General features: G+C 38.4%; 1 protein-coding gene across 1 annotated transcript; it reads right to left on the reverse strand.

The window, feature by feature from the left end:
• Positions 1-8061: 8061 nt before the first annotated feature.
• On the reverse strand, positions 8062-9015 carry LOC140523360 (olfactory receptor 5B12-like). The gene has a single exon (XM_072638274.1). It carries the CDS (start codon positions 9013-9015, stop codon positions 8062-8064), a length of 954 nt encoding a protein of 317 aa, XP_072494375.1.
• Positions 9016-18959: the final 9944 nt, after the last annotated feature.

Consider the following 18959-nt stretch of genomic DNA (forward strand, 5'->3'; position numbering starts at 1 on the left):
ATGCTGGATTAGAACACTTAATCCCTAAAGAGTCAAGAAATGAAAAAACACAAAACTTACACTTCAACAACATATTAAAGACAACATACGATAAAGAGAAGTAGTTAGTGAAAGAGGCAAGTCCCCTTAGGCTCCAGGCATTGACACTTACCACAAAGCAATATAATTACATTAACCTCTTTAAAGAGAAACACCCGCATACTTCCCATATAATCATCACCCAAAGAAGCTGATCACATAACAGATGGAGTATGAAGGTGTAGCATAGCTTCTTTTTTTTTTTTTTAGCTCACAACATGTCTCAAAGTAACTTCTCTAATGCAACCCCTCAAACCTCAGAATCTCTATTGGTAGCAGAATCGTGAGAATGATTGAGGTGATGTGCAGGTCACTCTTCTAGAAAGTGCTTCTTACTTCTGGCAGTTCAGTCTAGATTCTCAGAATCATTTCTGCTCATTTCAGCAGGCATCTCACAAACTGAATGCTTTCCCCAACTCTCCTTTAAAAGATAAATTGACAAATTTGCCTATAGAATTAAAGCTTCCAAGAGAAGGACATTACTTCAGAGGACAGTTGTTTCAGCCCATCCTTGAATAGGAATTCCTTCTTCGAAATTCCAAACAATTCAACTTCTACCTGAAGTATCCTAAAATCCATGAGATACCATTGTCAGGTTCCTCACCAGTGTCATGAGGTAGAGGATAATGAAAATTATGAAGAGGATGAGTTGGAGCTCCCAGGCAGGTTAATTTCACAGCTGTGATCTTATTCACTTATCAGCCACTTTCTATAAAATTCCTTAGGGACTGGATTGATTGGTCGGAAACAAGAGAAATACAATCAGCAGAATAAGTCATGGCGTTGATGAATCTTTCATGACAGTTATAGAATCATGTATTCTTTTAATATAAAGCTGTGAACTTCTATTATATTCAAATTTTGAATGGAGATTAAATGTAACACAGCGACACCCATTGTATACTTATCATTTTTCAGCACAGATGACAATAAGCAATTATACTTCATTAAACTCATTGTAAGGATTTTATATTAATGAGCAGTTCTTCAATATCCCCAATGTCCATAACCTCTACTTCCTGTTTTTTACCCAAGCATAATGATGCTCTACCCTTAATCTGATGGCCAAATCCACCTCCAGGAATGATAATTATTAAATTACTCTCTTGGACCTCAGCCTCCTATAACTGCATTGTACATTGCACCTCACCCTTCCTTGACCTACATTTATTCATTAACATTATCACCAGTTCCTATTTTCCTATCTGTTTATAAAGTTAATTTCTGGGGGTTGGGAGTGGGGGTAATACAACGTAGAGGTCAAAATGAAGTCAGTATTTTTGCTGAGTTCTTCCAATGCAAACCTCAAAACAACTTTAAAATGTATTCAGAATGAATTTTGAGTAAAATCAGCACTGAAAAAGTCACAGTGAGTCATTTTCCAACCCACGGCAGCATTGGAGGAAAGAAAGAGACATCTGCATACCTGGAGTGGGGACTGACCAGGTGCAGAGTATGGTGGATGTGGCACAATTTGAGGGCCTTGGAGGCAGCAGTGGTGGCGTAGCAGTGGGTATTCCAGAAAAGTTCAGGAAACAAAAATGATAAGGGAACTGAACATCTGATCAGAAAAAGATTTCAAGGCATCCCTATGATAGCATTAGTTACAGATGGGGACTGAACATCTGGTGGTGGTCTGTAACTAAGGCTATCATAGGGGGTGATATTTAATGAAATAGAGGACATTCAAACATTTCTGATTTTAAAAAAAGTTGACATTCAAACACAAGACCCAAGAGAAGCATAAAAGAACATGAATGAGAAAATGTAAGAGATTTAGTAAGATTAAACTATTGACATTCCTATATGGGAAGATGATACATGTAACCCTTATGAGCATTATCATCATTAAGAATAGGGGGATGTCTGAATAAATTATGGTATATGAATGTGATAGAATACAATCATGCTGTAAGAAACAATGGAGAGGATGATTTTAGAAAAACCTATATAAACTGATCCAAAGTGAAGTGAGATCAATAAAGAGAACAGTTTTTGCAGTATTAGAAATATGTTCATGATAATCAACCATGAAAGATTTTGTAACTGATCGATAAAATCATCCACCATAATTCTAAAGTACTCATGATGTAAAATGCTATGCACTTCTGGATAGAGAAATGATTGTCTCAGAGTGAAGACTGAAACATATGCTTTTTCTTTATTTTTCTTGCTTTATATCAGAACATGACTAATGCAGAACTGTTTTGTATGATTTTATATGCTTAAGGGGTATCATTTCTTCCCTTCTCAATTAATGGAGTAGGGAGGAACTTGGAACTTCCAAAAAATTTAATTTAATTTCCCCAATACTAGCCTATTTGCTTTTGCTTCATAGACTGGATCCTGTGATTGATTTGTTCAGTCAGGCTGTATTAGATAACCTAGAATCCATTAACCCTTCGTCTTTTAGTAGCCATTCTGACCCTGGGTTAAACCTACCATCCACTATTTCTGGTCCTAGAAATATGCTCCTTAAATAAGTACCAAAGCCATGTTGATTTGTTTCACTGCATTTTCATATTGCTTTGTCTCACTTTAACCCTGCCTGGCCCAAAGCAAATCAATTATTCTTCAATTAACTCTATTACACTCTTCAAATAAACTTTTCTACTTTCTGTATCTCCTAAGATGTCCTACGACACTTCTTTCCTCCTCTCCTTCAGCAGAGAAAGATCTTGCCTCTCAAGTTCATTATGTCTTGTAATCTACACTCCAAAACTTTTTAAATTATCCCATGTTCTCTCCTCTTTGACCCAAAATCGGAGAAAGAAGTTGGTCTTACACTTGCCAAGGTAAACCTCGTCATCTGTTCCCTTTATCTCATTCCTCTTCAATCCTCTAGTATTAATAGTTAGCATTCGTAAAGTACTATAGATTTGGAGAGTGCTTCACAAATTTTATCCCATTTTGTAATCACAACCATAGGAGTAGGTGCTATTATTAAGCTTGTTTTACAGAGATGAAACTGAGAAAGACAAAAGGTAAATGACCTGCCCAGCATCACAAATACAGTAATTATCTGAGACCTGATTTGAATTCAGGTCTTTCTAACTCTATCCAGAGCAACAAGTACCTCCCTTCCAAGAATAAAACCCCTAAATCATTCTTTGTCTTTATTTTATTTGAATTCCCACCTTATCCACTTCCTCCTTCCCTACCATCTACAAAAATACCTACAGTTCTCCATCTTTTAAAAAGGGATCTTCCTTTAAAGACATGACTTTTTCACACAATTACCAAATTGATTTTCCCAAAACACAGATCTTCCTTGTCACTCTGATGACCACTGGTATTTAGTGTCTCCTTTTTGCTTCCAACATAAAAAACAGGTTCCTCAATGTGGCTCTTAAAGCCCTTCTCCATCTGTCTCTAAACTTTTTTTTTCCAGATTGATATCACATTAGGTTCAACTATGTATTCCTCATTCCAGGAAGATTGATCTACTTTTATTTCCCCATCCATACTCTCCCATATCCTACCTGCCTTGGCACAAGGTGTGCTTGTGGCTCAAATGTTTTGTCTACTATACTTTTCCTTTTAGAATCCCTAGCTCCCTAAAAGCTGTTGCTCAAATACCAACTTGTACCTGTCCTGGTGCAATCAGTTAATGATACCATCTGTGGTTGTTGTCTCATTTTGAAGTGTCTGACTCTTCGTGACATCATTTGGGATTTTCTTGGCAAATATGCTGGAGTGGTTTGCCATTTCCTCCTCCAACTCACTTTACAGATGAGGAAACTACCCTTCCCTTGAAGACAAGGATTTTGTTTTGCTTTCATGTGACACTCATATTATAGATCTGAGGGTGACTTGCCACTAACATTCTCATATCTAAGACTTATTTGGGCCCTTGGGTTGGTGACAAGACTCTTAAGGACTCTTGAGAAGTACCTTCACTTATGTGTCTCAAGTAGAAGACAGATCTGGAGACACTGGAAGAAATCTTGTTGGATAAACTTTTCCCATGGCCTACCGCTAATACTTAGAATTCTCCAGAGCATGGATTGTTGTGCTCAGCCTCTATTGTTGCATGGATCTTTGAGTCAGCAAAATCACTAGATGTACTGAAGCATGGGAGAACTATTTCTGAACTAAATAAATTAATGATAGGTGACCAACTGACCACTCACTGGTCTCATGGACGTTTTTCTGAGTGGGGTGAAAGAAGGCTTGCTATGGCTTATGACCAGAACTTAAGATGAAGTTTTTAAAAGTATAGGAGCATTGTATGCTTGGAGGACAGAGGTCTCTTTGAGGATTCACAGTGTTCCTCATTCTGCCCTCCTCCAAAACAATTATAGAATACCTGAGTCGGTGCAAATGCATCATTAATTGCTAAAGGGAACTTTAGGTGGGTGTTTTTGTCAGAGCTTCTCAATGGTACACATAGGATTTGTTTGCTTGACATCAATGTCATGATCTCATTAACTAGAAACCCCATAGAGCAATAATAAAAGGAACACTGGTTGGAGATGAGAGAATTCCCTTAGATTCTAGACAAAGTGACTTCCCATAATTCAGCTTGGAAACATATGTATATTTTGAAAAAAAATATGTCTCCCCTGGAGGGGAGGGGTTAATAAATGTGAACACAGGGATTTTTGGTAAAAAGTGATACGAAAAAAGAAAAGAATTTGCAGTTGTTTTATTTTCAGTAATTCGCAACTCTTTATATGGTATTTTCCTGGCAAAGATATTGGCGAAATATGCCATTTCCTTCTCAAACCCATTTTATAGTTGAGGAAACTGAGGCAAATGAGGTTAAGTGAGTGGGTATCTGAAGCTGGATTTTAACTCATGAAGATTACTTTTCTTGATTCCAAGCCCAGTGTTCTATTCACCGTACCACTTAGCTGCCCTATGACAGAATTATGAGGCATTACAAATACAGAAAAAGAAGAAAAAAAATTTCCTAAGACAAAGAAAGTTAGTTTTATTACTGGTTAAATAAAACCATTAAAACTGTACATAGCAGTTATTAACAGGTTTGTGTGCCTCCTTGCTGCTATATTCGTTGCAAGTTGAAATGCTCATATTTGTTAATAAGTTCATAATAAAAAGCAAATTTTTTCCACCCATGCTCCATTTAACCATCCCCAAATAAATGAGTTATGTGCCTGGTTGAAGGTGAGGAAGTAGTACACCTTCCTTTGTCCAGCTCACTGAGTTTCTCCAATAACTAATAGTGGCCCTAATCCATCCAGACTCAAAGAGAGCCTCTGTTCTTGTTAGAAACAGTTTCCAAGTTCTCTCATCATGTCCTGAAAAATGAAGAGTGAGTTAGTTCTAAGGCAAATGACTTCTGATAAGATCAGATGAATAGACAGTTTAGTTTACTTCCTTCCTTTAGTACTTCTTTTACTATCTGTGATAATTAAAATGATTGACTCCTGTGGCTCTTTAGAAAAAACAAAGTTCAAACACTCAACTTTGGAATCAGAAATTTTCAGAGGTTGTTTGGTTGTTGTCCTTCATTCTCAAAAAGAAACAAAATGACATCACCGTGATAAAGAGAAGTTTCTATGTGTACTACTGTGGCTGATCAGACTAATATCAGTTCGGAATGCTTTACCACAGATTGGACACAGATAATCCATGTGAATATTTGGGGTGATTACTCCAGATTTGCAGGTCCTAAATTTCTTTTGTGCTGTCTCAATTTTGCTTTGCTCATAGAGCACAACACCTTTTCTGATATGGGCACATCATACTGAGTGACCCTGCGCCAGTGTCTCCCATGTCACACAGTCAAATTCAAAGTCCTTGACAGAGACCTTGAGAGTGTCCTGTTATCGTTTCTTCTGATCACATATGATTGCCTGCCCCATGTGAATTCTCCACAAAATAGTCTTTTTGGCAAGCATACATTTTGGATTTTTGAATTAAATGTTGCCTTCTTAGAGGACGATGAGCTATCCTGCTGGTATATCCTGTGGAGTTCTCATTTTCCATTTAGCAGCTTCTGGATTTCCCCATCATTTTGATCAAACCAGTCTTGGTGTTTGAGAATGTTCTGACCCAAATGAGCAAATGCAGTGCTGTACTCCATATCTCTGAAAGTTGCCAGCTCCTTTTCTGCTCCACTGTTGACAACAGTGTGTTGGCGCTACTTTTCCTCCAAGTTAGCAACAAAATGTACATGCTCAAAGATGAGTTCTAATTTGGTGACATTAATTCTCATAGTCATTTTGCCTTGGGGGTGGCACTTTTGATTGTGAATATTTAGCTTGGAAAGGATAAGTCTATGATCAATCCAGCCCTCTGCACCACACATTCCCTTTGTTACTGTCACATCTTGTCTTTCTCTTCTCTTCTCCTTAAAATCACATAGTCTTTTTGACATCAAATTGCTGCAAGGGTGCATCCATGAAGTTTTATTGTGTTTAGGTGAACGGAAGACAGTGTTGGTGATGAGAAACTCATGTGATGCATAAGTCTTCAGCAGTAAATGATCATTGCTGTTTCTGTTTCCACCTCCATTCCTCCCTAGGACTCTTTGCCAAGTCTGAGGGACCTCAGAGGCCAAAGACTCAGACCAATACATGAATAAGAAGCTCTTTTCCAATGTGGAGGAGATAATATAGATGAAATGAGTTGTAAGTGTTGGTCCAATGATAGTGCTGGGAGAAGAGGCTGCTGTCTCTTTCACTTACACTGAATGAAAAAGGTAGGCATCAAAGACATGAGGAAAGGGTATCAGTGATTTTGAATCTCATAACTGCAAAGAAAAAGACCTTTGTCTTTATTTCTACATTGAAACACAGCTAAATTAAAATTTTTATTTCCACTACTGAAAAAAAGAGCGTTGATAACATCATGACGATGGCAGACGACTGACTGTAGGGAGGAAGACTTAGGTCAACATATTGCTTCTGTGTGATCCTGAGGAATTCACTTAACCTATTTTAATTACAATTTAAATGGAAATATCTCTTTTTCATTAATAGGCACATGTGACCTACTTGTATCACCTGGAGGCCTAAAACAAAAGTGGTGGGAGGAGCTGGCTGAATAGGTGGAACAGGAGCAGAAGAGGGAAGAAGTGAGTGAGAGCAGCCTGGGCAGAGGAGCGAGGACTCAGGCTAGCAGACAGGCAGGAACAGCAAAGCTCAGGCTCCTGAGTGTTTTTTTATGAGGTGACACTGGCAGAGGTGGAGAGGCTTGGGAATGGCTTTGCCCCCTGTGGTGATCTTTGTTTATTGATGTCTTGATCACCATGACACATTTTGCTTTCTGGTTCTGGAATTTGGATTTCTGGTTTCTAAATAAATGTTTTTTTTTCTGACTTCTATATGGAGAGTCTTTTATATTTTGCAATTGAGAACTACACAGACATATTCATAGTCATAACCAGCGCTATGAATATTGCCTTGGTGATACACCTAACAATGTCCCACGGCAGTCCTCTAAAAATCAGTTATAAGCAAGTTGCAGATCTGTCTCAGTAGAAGGAGATGCCACACTGGAAACACCACATGCCAAAGAAATTAGTATTGTAGACCAAAAAATACATTTACAACAATAGAAATTTACTGTTGTGTGGTACTTTTCTGACAACTATCACCTGAGATAGGTAGGTCAGGGAATTTAGTCCTCAAGTGACTTAATATACAGGGCAGTAACTTAAAAAACTTCTGATAATGAGCAAGTGAAATAAACACAAAGGCAATTTCCAATACTCAACATCGCATCTCACTCTACAGTAACAGCTATGTATGTCCCTTTGGGAAATTAATTGAATTTTCTTTGAACGTTGGAAAATATCATGGGTGGATGACTGCAGTTAGGAGAAATTGCTGAGGTTCCCCAAACTCTTGTAAATCAAAAATTGAAGACTTCATATTTGGAAACAGCAGGGAAAGACACTTCTGAGGATTCAAGCCCTTCTGATTCATGGAGGCTAACAAAGGTGTGAAATGTGGAGGTATGTACATTGTGATGGCATAAATGGGAAGAAAACCACTAGGTTTACTGCTAGAATTAAAAGAATGAGCCTAATGATGGTTTTATTCCCTCAGAAATTTTTAGGAAAGTTTTTTTGACTTCCTTATTCCTCAGACTGTAGACCAAACGGTTCAACATGGGAATGAACATGGTGTAGAAGACAGATGCTATTTTGTCTGTATCCATGGGATGATTAGAACTGGGTTGTAAGTACATGAAGATTCCTGTGCCATAGAATATGGGCACTGCAGTAAGGTGGGAAGTACAGGTAGAGAAAGATTTCTGTCGTCCTTCTGCTGAATGCATCCACAGGATGGCAATAAAGATGAATAAATAAGACACCAAAATGACTATAATAGCAAAAAAGACATTGAATCCTACAGCAAAGACGAGAATCAGTTCAATGATGTGTGTCTCAGAACAAGAGAGAGCCACAAGTGCTGGAAAATCACAAAAAAAGTGATGAATCACATTGGAACTACAGAAGTTAAAACTGGAAGTGCCTCTTGTGTGAATGGAGGAATTCAGAAAACCACAGACACAGGAACCAATGGCCAGACCCACACATACACTGGGTGTCATGATGGAGGTATAATGGAGGGGCTTACACACAGCTGCATGGCGATCACAGGCCATTGCAGCCAGAAGAAAACTTTCAACCATGGAAAAGGCCACAAAGATGAAAAATTGTGTAGCACATCCATTGTAAGAGACAACCTTGTCCCCCACAAGGAGGCTAGCCATCACCTTAGGAGTAATAGCTGTGGAATAACCAAAATCCACCAGAGAGAGGTTACTGAGGAAAAAGTACATAGGTGTATGGAGATTGGAGTCACATAAAATCAGAATAACCATTCCCAGCTTCCCCACCAAAGTGATGAGGTAGATAATAGTGAACATTATGAAGAGAGGGACCTGAAGCTCTGGAGTATCTGTTAATCCTACAAGGATGAATTCATTCACTTCTGATCTATTCTCCATAATATCCATTTGGAGTTGAATCATTGACCTGTGAAAAGAATGAAAGTATCAGAAGAATCAAATCTGTGAAATGAATCATGCCTAGACATAAACCATTGCCAGACACATGCTTTGAATGAAGAGTATGTGCATGTGTCTGAGGAATGAGGAGGATTGAAGTGGTTGCAAAAGTGACTCTCACATACTCCTCCCCATTTTTTATCTACTAGATTTAACCATTCAAAAACTGCTACATCACAGCTTAAGGTAGAGCTATGCCTTGTTTCTGGAGAAAGTTAACCTGGGGAGAAGTATGCTGATGGGTAGGATGAGAGGGCTATTTCTTTCTCATGAATGTGCTTCACATTGATGAAGAATGTTGTGACAAGGGCCTAAGCAATGAATCCCATCTTCATGAGCCTGGGCTGAAGGCTCATCTGATGAAATTTTTACATGAACTTTGGAGCATTCACAAATATTTTATAACTTGTTCTGGTTTGGTTTTCATGTGTGTTTGTGTTTGTGAGTGGTGTGTGTGTGTGTGTTGTATGTCTGGTGTGTGTGTGTGTGTGTGTGTTTAGCTATGGAACTGGAAGGGAAGTGAATTCTAAAGGTATTAGCCTTCCAGGATTAACCTCAGAGTGGGGTTTTGAAAGGTCAGGAGAGTGAGCCACCAGAAACCTGGGAAATCTGAGTTCATGCTACAATTTTTTTGGAAGCCAGATAGTGAAGAGAAAATTCCTGAATAATTTATGTGTCATGATTTGGAACAATGTCAGAAGAGACATAGATTTTTGCATTCTTCATCCACGTTGCATCAGGAAATAAACTTGGTGGAGTGAATACTGCTTATAAACTACATTAACCTGGAGCCCAGTCTCCCCAAAGACTGAGATGGTATAAAGGAGTGTTGCAAAGAGGGAAATGTTCTTACTACAGTTTCCAAGAAAATATGCTTTTGAAAAAGCCAATTGATGTTAATTCATTAAATGGAACTTGGAAACTCATTCCTGATGGATAACATCAGGAGGTAAATACTGGGATAGGGGCTTGAGCTGATAGAATTAAAGAATCACTCCATCATCCCTCTTGGGTACCTTGAGAATTCTGACCATGAGATATAGAGTGAATTTGGAGTATCATTTCTCATCTGACTGAACTACTTTGATACTTCTCTGACTTTTCCACCATGCCTCTGCCTTGAGGACCTTACCTGATGCATCCTCCTACCTCTGCTTTTCACCTTGCTTTTGTATTTTGCCTTCTCTCATTAGATTGTAAGCTTCTTGTGGTCAGGGACTGTCCTTTTTCATTGTTGTATCCTCAGCACTTAGCACAATGCCTGGCACTTAATAAAGGCTTATTGATGGAGTAGCAAAGCTGATATTGCCAGATGGGCTATAACTTTACTTCCTGTTAAATAAGCAAAATATTATTTGAATAACCAAATTACTCTCCCCACCTTATTGCTTTCTTCTTCAATTCATCCTACAATCATCTGACAGAGTGATAATCCTCAAGCACAGCTCAGGTCATGTCTCTCCTTTGTTCATGATGCTCCTCCTACTGCATCCAGGGTCATCTCCAGTCCTCCTGTTCTATATCTCACCATTGGATCCAGATGACTCTGAAGGAGGCAGAGAGACTGGTCTCTCTGCACTGCTCTCCCTCACTTAAATCCAGTTCACTTACAAGTCATGACATCACCACCCCACATGGGACTGGAGCCTAGTTTTCTGGACTGTTTTCACATCATGCTTACTCAAATATTCTGCCCTCTAGCTGAACTGTCTAGTTACACCCTCCCCTCCAATCATGCTGGGCAATTTGCTATCCCTTCAGCAGGACATTTCACCTCTCATGTCTATGTCTTAATAACAGCTCTTAGCCCCAGTGCCTGGAACCAATTCTCAACTCCTCTCCACCTCTTAGAACCTTTTTCTTTCCTCTTTTCAACTCCAGTGCCCTCCTTCCTCCATGCGGTCTTTCAGTATTTCTAGGACCTCTGTGGTTTCTCTAACACCAATTAAGTTGTATTGACTTCACATAATTCTGTATGAATTTAAGCAGGGTGCCCCAAAACTCTTAGTTTAGATTCAAGTTATCAAAGCTTAAAGTAGTTAAACAATTAAAAATTTAAGCTATTAAAGTTAAAAAATTTACTAAGACTTTTAGGGCACCATATGTATATATGGTGTCACAAATATATATATATATATATATATATATATACACACACACATATATATATACATATATATGTATATATATATACACACACACACGTAAACATATATATGTGTGTACATATATAAGCATACGTGTGTGCGTATGGAGAGAGGAGAGAGAGGGAGGGGGGAGATTTTGTGTTTGTGAGTTCTATTAAGAAAAGAAAAATTTAGTAGTGAATAGAAAGGTAACCTCAGAGATAAGACCGGAGTTCAATTTTCACTTCTCATACATGGCAATATAGGCATACAGCAACTTTAAGACAGTCAGTTGCAGATTCCTATATCAACAAAATGAAAGGTCCAATATCTAGTGTTAGTCCTGTCCCTAGTTCCTAGCAAAGTGTCTGTCACAAAGTAGATGTGCCTGACAAATAATTGTTGGTTGAGACAGATAGATAAATAGGTAGCTATTTCTACAAGTATATATTGTGTCTATAGAAATATAGATATTTCAAGGTAATTTCAAGGTTGAAGAGGCTTTAACAATTAAGGGAATGCAGAAAGGCCTTATGGACAGGGTTGGTTAAGATCTCTAACATCTCTTCTAGCTATAAATCTATTATCTTATTATGAATTTTTTAAAAAAGAATACACCAGAGGAATTTTGCAAACACTAACAGCAACACCATGATGATGATCAGCTATAAAAAAATTATTTCAGTCGATACAGTAATGCAAGACTATTCTGAAAGACTCGTGATGAAAAATGCTATCCACCTCCAGAGAGGAAAATGATGAACTCTGAGTGTAAAATGAAGTATACTTCTCACTTTATTTCCCTTCCTTTTAAAAAAATGACTAATATGGAAATAAAGTTTATAAAATCTGTTTTACATGATTTCATATGCATAATTGATATTTTTTGCCTTCTCAATGAGTGGGGAATGGACTGTAGAGAGGGAGAAATTTAGGAACTCAAAATGCTTTTAGATGAGTAATAAAAAATAATACAGTTCAAAAATGAAGTGTTTCCTCTATCCTTCAGTGTTAGAGAAGCCTAGGTAGCTTCCATTACCAAACAGAAGATTTTGGCCCTTGAGAAAGTTACTGGCTGAGAAGCAACAGCGTAAGGCTTGTCACAGTTATGGTATCAAGGATCCTTAACGTTCAGTGACCCAACCTAGTCTCATCTTCCTTATGCAATAATTATCCCAACAATCACCTGACAGAACTCTGCTTGCACATCTTCATAGGCAAAGCTTTCACTGCCTTGTTAGACAGTCCATTCCATTGTAGGACAGTAAATGGTCACCAATTATTTCTTTATGCCAAATTGACTCTGACTAATCACCATATTGGATCTTTGTCTTTGGATCCATCTTCCTTCCCACCATAACGTTGATATCTTCCAGTCCCTTAATTATACCAAGATTTCCTGAGTTCAATGTGTTGTTTTGGATCATCAACCATCCAAAACCTTAACCTGAGTCACCATCAATGCATGTCTATACCAAACCATGTGAAAGATCTATGAATCTTAAAAATTGAAAGGTAGATTAAATGAACTCGGAACATTCTTATCCAGGACCTCAGATGTCATCACAGTAGGAACTTTCTCAAGGAAAAATTTCCTCCATAGATGCAGGTCAGAAACTAATCTGTTGTTATCGAATATACTGAGACATTAAATATGGTCTATTATCACACAGCTAGTATGTGTCAGATATGAGGCATGAATCAGGGTCTTTATTACTCAAAGGACGAATAAGGATGTAAAGCAAATCATGGAAAGAATGTTGAATTTGGTTTGAGTCAAATAAATCAATTCACTCCTTTGAGCCCAAATGCCTTCTCTGTAAAATGACTGCTTTACACTCACTGACCTCTAAGGTCCCTTTCCAGTTCTAAATCTAAGATCTTAGCTTCTGCACCTACATCTAAGATTACTGTCAACCTACAATGGAGTGATTCTCAAATTCTTAGTCAGAAAGTGTCATCACTAATGGTAAATCTTGTGATTCATTGAAGAGTGACACTTAAGTTTCCATCTCTTTAGCCTCATAAGCCAGCTAAATAGAATTGTTATCATGGTGCTGGCCAATCCTTAAAGTCTTGGCTCTAAAATCAGCTCATCATATCTCCCAGTCTCCCCCTGTCTTGCCCTCTTCTCGTTTGGCTTCTCCTAGCTACTCCACATGCTCACTTTGTCTTTCCTCAATTTGCCCCTCTACTTTCTCTCTCTTACCCACATAATTTCTATCTTCTCTCCAGTTCACATCAGCCTGAAGCAGCCACCCCACTGGATTCATAATTGTTTGAATTAACAATAGAATCTATGTTGGTGGTGTCAACGTAGCCTTAAGAAAATGAGCTGTTATTTTGATCAGATGGAAAGATATATGTGACTTGAAAAGGAGACCTTTCTGTGGGTATGAAAAATACAAAGTCTCATTTTATTCTGTTTTGCTTTGAAAATGCCCTTTCTGGATAGAGCACTAGCCCTGGAGTCAGGAGGACCTGAGTTCAAATCTGTCCTCCCACCCTTGTTAGTTGTATGATCCTGAGCAAGTAATTTAATCGCAATTATGAAGAAGAAGATAATGATGATGATAATGATGATGAAAGTGAAGGTGAAAATGAAGATGAAGAAGATGAAGAAGAAAATATCCTCTCTGGAAAAAATTAAATAAAAATAGAAACAAGCTAGCAAGGTCATTGAAACTGCTAAAACTAATAATGGGTGGGGGAGAAATAATATATGCAAATGTGTGTAGGACTTTATTGTAAGCAACGAATATGTGCAAACACTGGGAATGCTGTCTGCCAGAGAAACCACAAGCTACTTTTTGTGTAGCCCTTGGCATCAAGTCTTTTTTTTTCCCCCAGAAAACTTCACTATAAACAAATCAAGTCCCTTTAGGCTTAATTATTAAGCAAATGAATAAGCCTATATCACCAAACTCAAGTAACATTGAGTAGAAAGATCATGTTGGCTTTGCAGAGGTAAAAATAAATGGCTGTGAGCTATTACAGATATTGTCAGACATCAATGACATATTGGTTGTTGTTCAGTCATTTCTGTTGTGTTCAATTCGTTGTGACCCCATTTGGGGTTTTCTTGGCAAAGATACTAGAGTAGTCCTTTCTCAGTTCATCTGATAGATGAAGAAACTGAGGCAAACAGAGTGAATGACTTGCTCAGGATCACATTGCTAGAAAGTGTCTGAGGTCAGATCTGAACTCAGGTCTTCCTATATCCAGGCCTGGCATTCTATCCTCTGTACCTTCTAGCTGCTTAATATGTTGCCAAGTTTTGCTGAACTGAACATTTTTGTCCTCCTTTTTTTTTATTCTTTGTTCCAACCATAGCCTTCTGGGGTGGAAAGAAGGGAACTATTTTGGAAAGGAAGATGACATCTAAAAGCTCAATTTTTTTTTAAGAAAAAAACAGGAAACACCTTATAATTTCTAATGGAGATGAATGATTTACACCAATGGTACTAGGAGATAGGTAGCAGGCTGTAACAGAAGACTTAGCAAGTTCTGAGTTGGGATATTTGGCCTTTGCCGCTAATTTGCTGTGTGGCCTTGGGCAGGTCACTCCCTCCTCTGTGCTTCTCCTCTGGGCATCCATAAAATGAGAGTATTAGACAAAATGATCTCCTCCATCTCTGACACTGGACAGTATGTAGACAGCTATGTAATCAAGTTGGGAATGACCTAAGGTGAGGTCTTCTACTGCTAAAACCAGAACAATACCACTTAAAGTAGCAGGAGAGGAGTCAAAGAATTCAGACTGCAAGATCCCTTATAAAACATTTTGAAAGACCTAAATGAGCGCATACCAATTGTGTGGATTAAACATTACTAGTCAAACACAAGACAATAGCATTGGGGATGAACATAGGTTCAAATGCTAGCTCAGCTCCCTGTTACTTGTGTAACCTTCGGTAGGTCACGTAGTATGCTCTAGGGCTCTGTTTTCTCATCTCTAAAATGAGGAGATAGGACTAGATGATCACTAAAGTTTCTTCCAGCTGTAAACACTATAAACTGGGGGTGGGGAACCTGTGGTCTTGAGGCAACATGTGGGCCTTCTAGGTCCTCAAGTTTGGCCATTTGACTGAATCCAAACTTCGCAGAACAAATCACCTTAATAAAAGGATTTGTTGGGTAAAACTTGAACTCAGTCAAAAAGCTTCACCCAAGGACTTAGAAGGTCACGTGTGGCCTCAAGGCAGCAGGTTCTCCACCTCTCATGCAATGATATCCACATGGTCCCAAAAGGATGTTGTACATGCAAGTTCAGATGCCTTCCTGAAGTCATGGCTACTTCCTTTGATCTCTTACTAGTATTATAAATATAGATAAGATCTACCACCTGTGTTCTGATCTATGGATAGAATATTACCAGGATTATAATAACTGAGACCTACCTGGGTCCTTTAAGGGAGGGAACAGGACTCCAAGGGAGAGAAATGCCATGACACCTTCACTTAGGGGTCCTGAATTTACAAGTCAGTCCAGGAAAGAGGAAAGAGGGCTTGTTGTATGAGGTCCACCCTAGCGACCAGACCAGAGCTAAATGCTGAAAATTCTCCAGGTCCTAGATTCTGATCCACAGCCACAGTTACTGCATGGCTTTTGGTCTGAGCAAAGTCATTAACCACACTGAGGTGTAAGGAAATTATTTCCAAATGAACAAATAAATGATCTATCAGAGACTTCTCATACCATAAAATTGAATCCAAATGGTGACATAATGAAATTTTCATGACTAGAGAACAGGGTTATGGCTACCATGGGAGAGTAGGTGCTCTGTAGGAACAATGGTTCCTTTGAGGACAACCCCTTTCCTTCCACTCTAGCTACTCTGCAGAAGTACTTACATGTCCTAGTCTAAGGGGACCCACCAATGATTGCTGAATGAAGGTATGGATATAGTCATAATTGTTATCATTAAATATTCTCCATGGTGCACAAGGATGCTGGCTATTCTGAGAAGAGTCAAGTAATAAAGGACATAAGCTAATTAGGTAGAGGAATGAGGTAGTCACCATATAGGCAACAGAAACAAAGGAAAGGGGACAAGTCTCATAAGCTAAGGTGGAGGCTCAACCTGGAATGTATCCTAAGAGTATGTGCCATTCAACATCAGGGCAGCTAACTGGTGCAGTGGATAGAGCACCAGTGCAGGAGTCAGAGGACCTGAGTTCAAATCTCATCTCAGACACTTGACATTCACTAGCTGTGTGACCTTGGGCAAGTCATTTAACCCCAATTGCCTCATCCTAGGTCATCTCCAGTCATCCTGATGAATATCAAGTCACTGGATTTAGATGGCTCTGGAGAAGAAGTGAGTATGGTGAACTGCACGGCCCTCCCTCACCCAAAACAAAGTCAAGTGCAACTCATGTCATTGTTTTTCTGATGGCATAGAGTTCTTCGGCAACGAAGGACAAACACACACATTCAATATCACTGACCTTCAGAACAAGAGATTCTCTAAGAGTTACAAGGAACATCAGGGTCCCTCTAGCTAGTCCAGTCCATAAATATATTACTATACCCTTAAAAATATGCCTAAATTACCATCCACTCTCTATTTGAAGACTTCCAATGAGATCTTTTTTAGGAAGGCTACCGCACAAAATATAAGCGATTGGCCCACTGCATTTTCTGGTCATACATGCCCTGATGTGAATTCAAAGAATTCTCAAAATTCTGTCAATTCAAACCTGGTCTTGATGTGAATATCACTTTCTCTTAATAGTGTTTACTGGCTAATTACTGGGTGATTAACATAGTTCCTACTGCCTAAGCTGTTTTGTTCTATATGACAAAAGACAATGTATTTCTGAAAGAGTTCACTATTACTAATAAGTAGGAACTTCCAGTTTAAAGAGAAACTAGGTGGTGACAGTGAATAAGAGTGCCAGTCCTAAAGTCAGGAAGACTCATCTTCCTAAGTTCAAATCTGGCCTCATACACTTGTTGTGTGACCCTGCCCAAGTCCCTTAAGCCTGTTTGCCTCCGTTTCTTCATCTATAAATTGAACTGGAGAAGGAAATGACAAACCACTAAAATATCTTTGCTAAGAAAAGTCTTCCCAACTCCACGCCCAAGACCCTCTCCACTGAGCCACCAAGTTGACTCAGGGAAAATTTTAGTGTCTAATAAAAGAGATAGTTAGCAAACAGTAACCACCAAAAATCACCATGGTTTCTTCAAGAACAATCATGCAAGACTAATTTCATTTCTTTTTGTCAAGGTTCCTAGATGCACAGATCAGAGGAATGTTACAAGATATAATTTACCTCCATATTTATAAAATATTTCATGAAATTTTATAAACAAAAAGAAAAGATATCATCTAGGGTTGATTGTGGGATATAATTGATTGAAAGCCATACAGAAAAAGTAAAAATTAATGTTTTAATGTCAACTTGGCAGATCTTTGTCAAAATGTCTCAAAAACTGCTCCACTGCTATTTAGTATTTTTTCAGACTTGAAAAAAGACAAATGGGGAATGTGTATCTCATGGAGTAATAGTGTTCTCTCAGTAATAAAAAGAAATGCTAGGGAAGATGGCCTTGCCGTACCAGTTATCAAAGCGTATTATAAAGCATCAATCATCAAAACCACTTGGTATGGGCTAAGGAACAGAATGGTAGACCAGTGGAGTATGTTACATACTCAAAACACAGTAGTCAATGAATATAGCAATCTACTGTTTGATAAACCCAAGGACCTCAGCTTCTGGGATAAAAATTCACTTTTTGACAAAAATTGCTGGGAAAACTGGATAGCAGTGTGGCAGAAACTGTGCATACACCAATGAATAACACCGTACACAAGAATAAAGTCCAAATAGATGCATGATCTAGGTATAAATATTGATACTATAAACAAATTAGGGGAGCAAGGAATAGTGTATTTGTCAGATTTATGGAGAATAGAAAAATTTTTGACCAAACAAGAAATAGAGGACATTATGAAGTGCAAAATGGATAATTTTGATTACATTAAATTAAAAAGGCTTTGCACAAATAAACCCAATGGAACCAAGATTAGGAGGGAAGCAGAAAACTGGGAAAGAATTTTTACAACTAGTGTCTGTGATAAAGTCCTCATTTCTAAAATCTATAGAAAACTGAGTCAAATGTACAAGAATATAAGTTATTCCCCAATTGATAAATGGTCAAAGGATATGAACAGGCAGTTTTCAGAGGAAGAAATTAAAGCTATCTATGGTCATATGAAAAAATGCTCTAAATCACTATGGATTAGACAGATGAAAATCAAAACAATTCTGAGGTATCACATCACAAGTATCAGATTGGCTAACACGACAAAACCAGAAGGTGATAAATGTTGGAGAAGATGTGGGAGAGTTGGAACAGTAATTCATTACTGGTGTAGCTGTGAGCTGATCCAGCCATTTTGGAGAGCAATTTGAAACAATACCCAAGGGGCTACAAAAATGTTCATGCCCTTTCTCCCAGCAACGTCACTTCTGGGACTGTATCCCCAAGAGATCATAAAAATGAGAAAGAGTCCCACATGTACAAAAATATTTATAGCAGCTGTCCTTGTGGTGGCCAAAAAGTGGAAATCAAGGGGATGCCCATCAACTGGAGAATGGCTGAATAAATTGTGGTATATTAATGTAATGGCATGCTATTGTGCTGTAAGAACTGATGAAGAGGAAGACTTCAGAGAGGCCTGGAAAGACTTAAATGGACTGATGCTGAGTGAAAGGAGCAGAATCAGGAGAACGTTGTACACAGCAACAACACAGT

This window comes from Notamacropus eugenii, chromosome 2 (genome assembly GCF_028372415.1).
Source record: "Notamacropus eugenii isolate mMacEug1 chromosome 2, mMacEug1.pri_v2, whole genome shotgun sequence".
Taxonomy (NCBI): domain Eukaryota; kingdom Metazoa; phylum Chordata; class Mammalia; order Diprotodontia; family Macropodidae; genus Notamacropus; species Notamacropus eugenii.

Coding starts and splice junctions, on each gene's coding strand:
- LOC140523360 (XM_072638274.1), bottom strand. CDS start 9,015: ATGGATATTATGGAGAATAGATCAGAAGTGAATGAATTCATCCTTGTA.